Raw genomic sequence first — 7,797 nt, forward strand, 5'->3', positions numbered from 1 at the left:
TTTCCCATGTCTATATAGCAACGGTTCTATAAGGAAGGGCCCCAAGGGAACCAATACTTTTCCCACTTTCTAAAAGGAAGACCTCCTCCCCCCTCCCCAAGGGAACCAATACCATTCCCATGGTCTATATAGTAACACTTGCACAGAAGGGAAAGGAAAGGATAGAGCAAGTTACCCATGTTACCAGAGACAAAATACTAAATGGCATCCAAACACAGGGCATTTGATCAACAATTGGAGAAGCCATGTGGGAAACAACGGTGAGATTCTATAAGGAAGACCACCACCCCCCCCCCCCCCCCTCCAAGGGAACCAATACTTTTCCCATGGTCTATATAGCAACATTTCTATAAGGAAGAACCCCCCAAGGGAACCAATACTTTTCCCATAGTCTATATAGCAACACTTCTCTATAAGGAAGAAGCCGGGGTCCAAGACTCCACACAACCTCATAGTTTCATGGTATAATCGCATACATATTGGGTGGATCGGTCCAACACCGAGACGGTGATGTCGCAGCGGGACGTGGCATTGACGCGGGGCCGGAAGAGATTGAGGAAGTTGACGCTGCCCGAGACGTGGGTGGTGGTGGAGAAGGGCAAGGAGCCGGCGAGGAAGTCACGGATGAGGTGGTCGGTATCGCCAAGGAGGATGCGGTCGGCCAAGAGGTCTAGGTGTGAAACGAAGCGGATGGACTTTCTGGGGCCAATGGCACCGGGCGGGATGGGGATGACCCCGACCTCGAGCCCCCGGTAGAACATGTGGCACGTGCTCTCCGTGTATCGGAAGCCCACGGGGTTCGGGTTCCGGACGGACACGAGAAGTCCGAGTGTCACATTCAAGTGTATCGTCGGGGGTAGGTCTATGCCAATGTCCCCCCTCAATTCCTCTAGGGTTATGCTTTCCACACCAATTTTAGGGTTCTTTGGCCTAAATATAGTGAACCCTAGAATTATCAAGACCATGGCTATGATTATCAGAATGCCACACAATGACCCACAACAAATATAGCAGCATCTCTTCCTTCTCCTCCTTTTGTTTCTTTCTTCTTCTCTTTCAGATTCTTCATCTTTCACTTCTTGAGCTTTGAATTCTCCTCCTCCTCCTCCTCCTCCTCCTCCTCCTAATCCTTCGTTGTGATTTGATTTGATTAGCTCAATATATGTCTTGCCATTCTCGTCAGACATGGTCCCAGAAGCTTCAGAGGAAAGCTGAAGAAGGAAGGAATCAAGCAAAAGAGAAGAGAAGCCCTAATGTCATATGGAAGCAAGATCTAGAAACAGATGGGACTACAAGACAGAAAAACAAGAGGAGTTGCCTTATTCACAGGATGCCTATCCCTAATCCATCAATGAATCAATACATGCTTTAGGAGGAAAACCCTAACCCTAATCAATCAAGGCTCTCTAAACAACTATGTACATGTCTATTTAGAGAAGAAGAAGGAAGGAAGGAAGGAAGACCAAATTTCAAAACAAGCATTAATTTCAGAGTCATAGAGTTAGATGAGATTTTTTAAAAGAAAAATAAATAAAAGAAAGCATAGTTTTGGAAAAAGAAATAAAAAATAAAAAAGAAGCAAAAAGTAATGGAATGATATGCATATAACAAACTTTTGAAGGAATGATATGCATATAACAAGAGGGAGTTTGTGTGTATGTGTAGGCCCTTAACAACTATGTCTCGGGGGCTCATGTCGCATCATACATACATATTACCATGTGGCGTGTCCCGACATTATGTATCGTTTATCAAGAAACCCCCAATGTGTCCCAATATGGTGTGCGATCCCGATTTACTCGCCATATTAACCCGTCCTTACTATATGCTTCAATGGATCGACATGTACACACACAAATGTCCTTCCTTCCCAAAAATGTCCCCTCCAGGCTCCACTAGTTGTCCATGATGTTTTGACGCATCCACTACTCGTGCTTCTCTCATTCGCAGCTATCGACAATGTCCATTACTTAACTTTGATGTCTATCCACGGTCCACCCAAGCTTGAATTTAGTGACTAAACTTTAGTATAATGAGAGCTAAACCTCATTGGTTCTCTCAAGAATGCTCTAAACCTCATTGGTTCTCTCAAGAAAGTGGCAAGCGCACCAACGTCTTTATTTGGGGGATTGTTTATGAATGCAAGGTTAATGTCCCACGTTAACAAATGCGAAGCTAATGTCCCATCTCCACCTACCCTTCCTTGCCATGTGAAGGAAATCATGAGTCCTTACACTTTGACTTGAAATGCATGCTCTCATGGCAATAGTCATATGCTTGCAAGAAAATGTGTAAAGGGTTCAATGACTTCTTGCCATAATCATTGACATGTTTGTTGTGTGAATTTATTATTTGATGGTCATCCACCGAGTCTGAAAGCATTGACCAAAATCTAGTATAACAAGGACCAAACTCATTGGCCCTTGAGGAAGCGACAAGGGTAGCATCTTTATTGGGATGTCGACGCATCCAATGTTAAAAACCAATGGCTACCTACCATTCTAAAATCTTTGAAATTATGTATTGACAAGTAAATGCATTTACACGTCCTCGCACCTTGATCGAAAATCCATGTTGATGTGGACAAAGATCATGGCATGCACATCCTTATGATAATAGGCTTACCCCATGACACATTTATGTGGCTAAAGATCATGGCTAATGTTGAAGCGATCAAAATCCAATATGATACAAGCCAAAATTTTCGTCCTCAAGAAAATGGTGAGGGTTGCTTCTTTATTTCGGCATGGCATGTAAGAATATTTTGTAGTGGAGTTGACAACTTGTGTGACATGTTGAGATAGTAGTACTTGTGTGTTGGTGTCGAACAAAATCATTGGGTGCAACAAAACAAAGGCAATAAAAATCATCGGTTCCAACAAACTTAGGAACTCGGATTCAAAATCAAAATACAACAAAGACAAAAACATTTTTTCCCTCAATATTGCAACTAGGTTGCAAATGTTCAATCAAGTGTAGCATTACACAAGTTGTTTAAGATATAGCAATTATGTATGTCATCGAGTACAACATTACCCAATTTGTTTAATATGCAATAGTTATGTGTGTCAATGTGTAAGATTAATCCATGTTATAATTTCTTGCACATAAAGAGAGTACTTTACGCATGCCAATGTATGGAATGGAGAAGCACTTTCCTTTATATTAAGCACTTGACATTTATATTACGCAAGCCTTCAAATTATGGATTAGTAAAGGAGAATGAGCTAGAACTTTTATACACATCACGATTCACAAATCATGGAGAATTACATGTTATGGTCGAGTCCTTGCCCATGAACAAGCAATTTAGAATATCTTCAAATTTTTGAGAGAAAACAAGATAGTGAAGAAATATATAAAAGAGAGTGATACAAAAGCTTGCGATTGTGTGAGTCTTCAATCCATGGAAGGGTAAGAATAGCACACGCTTACGACAAAACATCTGTTATGTCATTGAAGTAGAAAGAAATAAGACATTGCGTGCTAAATTGCAATGTGAAAACATTGCCTTTATACAACATATCAGAATCGTTAGATGTCACCACATATTATCAGTTGCTATATTCATGAGGTTAACTTACGTAAATTCTAAAATTCAAGTATAAAAAACGACAACAACTTTTCCTTTGCAACATAAAGGTTTTGGGGTCAAGTTAAGGGCAATTAAAGGCAGCTCAATGTTGCATTCATTATAGAAACTCTTCATACTTTTTAATTTGGGATCATGCATACTAATTGTCTCCTTCAAAAAGAATGTCTTTACAACATCCACAACAAAAGGAATGAAAACGATAGCATTTTTTTACATGATTCTTCAGCATGACAATCGGATGTAAGGCAATGCCAACAAACACAGACTTCACTATCAAATTTGACATAATGAAGAAAAGGAGCACAATTTTAGAGGCTATTTCTTTTATAGTTCCTTAATATGTCATCAAGTGCGCAACACATTTGATTATGAAATAGGTCATGTATGCTTCCATTTTAACTCCGACCACGCAAACAATGTGTCATGTCTCTGGATGCACTAATAAAAACTCAACGACTAAGCACTATCATGCAAAACATGGAGAACCTACCTACGTATGGGCCCAAAAATGCAAATGTGCTTCCTTAATGGCACCAATTTTAGTCCAATTCAAATCAATGTTTTTGGCCAATAGTATCAAATCAAGAGAGGGCGATGGTATGTTTCAAGAAAAGAGACCCTCAAGGCATCAAGGGATCATCATTGTTTTTGCTTGCCCAAAGGGTACAACCATTCAAACTATCTTATATTTTTTAATGTGAGGAAATCCAAAGCCATTCTTGAATCTTGATAGTTAGAAGGGTTCATTAGAAGTATACCGTAATGGTCCGTTATCCGCTTGTTAGCTGAATTACAAAGTGGATGAAGGTTAACAAGTAATTGCCAATTTTGAAAAGTGTGTTCATTTATTTTTTAAATTACACTTACTATGCTCAATGGAAGTTGTAGCTCCAAATGATACGAAAATTAAGGTTGACATATACTGATTAAGAATGACCATAAATAACGTTAAATATTTTGAATATACCTTGAATCACCACACTAAAGGAAAAACAATTCACTTAATCTCCCGACAATCTCAAATTTATTTAACAAATTCGATGTGCCATGAGAAGAAAATTTGACACATTAAATGTTAATTTCTCTCATTAGCACAATACCCACTTCCTAACTAGGACCATTCTTACCAAATTAAGCTTCACTTAATATAATTACCAGCTTAATTTGGCATTTTAGAGCCTTAACTTAGACCATCTGCATATATCTGGTATTTTCGAAAACAAGAAGCAGCCATATATTTAGAGATTTACAATACATATAAGCATATCTGAGTAATTTCTATTATTGTAATTTTTTCTCGAAGTTTTCTGACCTTATAATTTCAAAACATTCATATCTATGATAACATTTTCATTATTCAACTATCACTTTTCATTTTAATTTAATGCTTATGGACATCGACACATGATATATCTTTCTTTTTTGAATGCATCTTCTATGTGTAAAACCTTGACACATTTGGTATACTCATGTTCCTAATTGTCGTGTTAAGCAATGTAATTTAGTTTTTTTTAAAGATAACAATCCAAATGTTCATTAACAACTACATCTTTGCAATTTCATGCATTTTACACATGTTTTGATACATCCTCATCTTCGATCGGTGAGAACAACAGGACTACAATTTAAGACACATAACTACTGTAAGTAACAATTACTATGGAACCTTGCAAGAATCAGCTATTGCTCCAAGTACAATCCTAGGATCATAATGCCTCTTTACTAAAAAGTCTCCTCACAATAGTGTTGAGAGATCGACTATGACAAGAGGCAAGTCACTATAATGCATGAGGAAGTCATGTATGAAATGATGTTGGAACACAATAATCACTAGAAAATTGCCGATGCCAAGGTTGTGCTATTCGAGCAAAAAATTCAATGGTTATATAAAATTCAACTTATTTCCACAACCATCTTGTAGCATCCATCAACAGTAATACATAACATAATTTCCTCTTCTATCCTAGTAATGCCTAGGGATTTGATATTATTGAGCCTTGTACTAACCATGTACAACTGTAGTTACTGGATGCAACTTAAACACTAAGTGAAGTTACAATTACCGTGTGATTTTATTCATTTGATTCTGATGGAGCCAAGTGAAGGGCATATTATCTTCAGAATTTTATTCAATAATTTTGCAAATGGTATAACAGGAGGCTGAATTCCAAGGAGTTGATCAAGGTCGCTTCATTAAAAATGTTACAACAATGAATGAATGAAATATCTGTCTATAAAAATCAAGCTTTGTATATCGATGAGAAAATGTGCACATAAATAATTCAAACTGTCCTTACTATACAAAAACACTAAAATGATACTCTTGAGGAATACTACAATTTAGTATAATGAATGACTATCATTGAAATGTTGTGGATATACAAAATAGTCACTAAATTGTTCCTCTTTGAATATATGAAGCAAACTAGATAACTGAAATGAGTGAAAGGTGTACATAATTACCCCAGAAAAGGCAATGGGAAAGGCAAGTGAATAAAGTCTGCGGCCACTAGCACATACAACACCCATATCGGAAACAATGAAAGAACTAATTGCAAGGCACCTATTTGATCTGCAATTTCAAAAAATCAAAGATCACATGTCCATGTTTCAGAATGATACGGCTATTTTGTGAGAAAGCAACTACTCTAAAACATCGCAAAACACAAAGTTCTAAACTTCTATACAACCTCACTTTGCAAAAACCGTTGATCGTGGAATTGTTTTAATGTTTCGTATGCAATCATTAAAGAAAGGCCCACAAGCTTCTTCAAGTACATAGATTTGCACTCCTTTGATCAGATTACCTTATGAGAGGCACTAGAGATCATTGAGCTTGGGAATTTAGTCCCTTGTGTCCCTTGTGATAACTAGAACCTAGACCACTTTTGTCCTTTTGAATAATAATGATAATGTTCCATCTCTTGAATTGCAATGAAAAATCTAAGTATTCCAAAATCATTCGATGAGATTATGAGTTTTGCGCGAGCAAATATTGTATGGATATGTTGATCTCGAGCTTACGACAAATATATCCATTTATGTGTGTGCAGCTAAGTAGTCTCTAGACCAGATGCTTCCTCATTCCACATGTTTTGCCCTAGGTATGTTATAAGGATCCACGGACATGGAGATCATCATAAATAGGTCTCTTATGTTCTTAGAAATCAGTATGTAGCTATGTTTTTTTTTCCATAGCCAGATGGTGCATTCCTTAAATGATAAGTTCTAATTCGCCTGCATTGCACTTAAATGCATCATTTACTCTAAATCAGATATGAAGAAAAAACTAATTTCAGAAGGGGGTTCGATTTGTGTAAGAATGTTAATGTTGGGAGAGACTTACATTCATCTCCTTCAGTTATATCTGAGAGTCCCTCAGAAGCTTTCTCAATAGAGTCCATGAAATTATTCTCTTTCTTCACATTCTCATTGCTGCCATTGCTCTGGAATGGTGAAAACCTAGACCTGCAGAAAACAGAGGGAAGTTGCTCTTCCATCCAGGAAGAAAGAGAAAGAAGATGAAGAGAGAAGAGAGAAGAGAGAATAGAAAATACCTAAGGGTTTCATCTTCTCTGTTTATACCAAGGGCAGATTTAAAGTCAGAAACAGAAGGCTCCTCATCCATGTTCTCATCATCTAAATTTGAACGAATTCCTCTGCAGGCAAGAACACACCATAATTATTATCTATCTACATCAAAATGGGATTCTGATCAGAGAGTGCAGAGAGATGAGGAGATCATTACCTGAGGGGTCTGTGTCTTCTTCTTCTACTTCTTCTGATGGATTGATGGGGAAGGGATGTGATGGGGGGATGAGCTATGGAGGCCTTCAGAGTGACTAGACTCACTGCAGAAGAGAGTCCTGCGGTTGTTGCCATGGAGGGTAGAAATTCGCCCACATACATACATTGATAGTCTTATTACTCTTATACATATACTTATACATTATACATTATACATACAAATACTGTATAATACATACAAATACACATACATATGCATATAAGCACATACATATGTATATAAGTGTGTGGCTTTGTATGTATGTATGTGTATAGAAAGAGATAGATAGATAGATTATAGGGAAAAGTACCAAGATACCCTTGGAAGTTCGTCTATTTACCAGAATGCCCCTGAAAATTCCAAATTTACCAAACTACCCCTATGTCCAACAAAATACACTTTATAAAGTAATTAT

At 37.5% G+C, this 7,797-nt stretch overlaps 2 protein-coding genes across 2 annotated transcripts; both read right to left on the reverse strand.

Annotated features, from left to right (window-relative positions):
* Positions 1-374: 374 nt before the first annotated feature.
* Positions 375-1,397, reverse strand: LOC147861657 (late embryogenesis abundant protein At1g64065-like). The gene has a single exon (XM_087322572.1). It carries the CDS (start codon positions 1,185-1,187, stop codon positions 450-452), a length of 738 nt encoding a protein of 245 aa, XP_087178698.1. The 5' UTR covers positions 1,188-1,397; the 3' UTR covers positions 375-449.
* A 4,363-nt stretch (positions 1,398-5,760) lies between these two features.
* LOC147861658 (uncharacterized) lies at positions 5,761-7,488 on the reverse strand. Its single transcript, XM_087321968.1, has 4 exons — positions 7,344-7,488; positions 7,153-7,254; positions 6,942-7,063; positions 5,761-6,167 (listed from the first exon to the last, which is right to left on the reverse strand). The coding sequence occupies exons 1-4, from the start codon at positions 7,475-7,477 to the stop codon at positions 6,055-6,057; spliced, it is 471 nt and encodes a 156-aa protein (XP_087178094.1). The 5' UTR covers positions 7,478-7,488; the 3' UTR covers positions 5,761-6,054.
* Positions 7,489-7,797: the final 309 nt, after the last annotated feature.

Source organism: Azolla caroliniana, unplaced genomic scaffold, assembly GCF_043228905.1.
Source record: "Azolla caroliniana isolate FFs.n. ecotype wild unplaced genomic scaffold, voAzoCaro1.0.p SCAF_7, whole genome shotgun sequence".
NCBI lineage: Eukaryota > Viridiplantae > Streptophyta > Polypodiopsida > Salviniales > Salviniaceae > Azolla > Azolla caroliniana.

Coding starts and splice junctions, on each gene's coding strand:
- LOC147861657 (XM_087322572.1), bottom strand. CDS start 1,187: ATGTCTGACGAGAATGGCAAGACATATATTGAGCTAATCAAATCAAAT.
- LOC147861658 (XM_087321968.1), bottom strand. CDS start 7,477: ATGGCAACAACCGCAGGACTCTCTTCTGCAGTGAGTCTAGTCACTCTG. Junction 7,255..7,343: donor AGAAGACACAGACCCCTCAG/GTAATGATCTCC, acceptor TCTTGCCTGCAG/AGGAATTCGTTCAAATTTAG. Junction 7,064..7,152: donor AGAGAAGATGAAACCCTTAG/GTATTTTCTATT, acceptor TGTTTTCTGCAG/GTCTAGGTTTTCACCATTCC.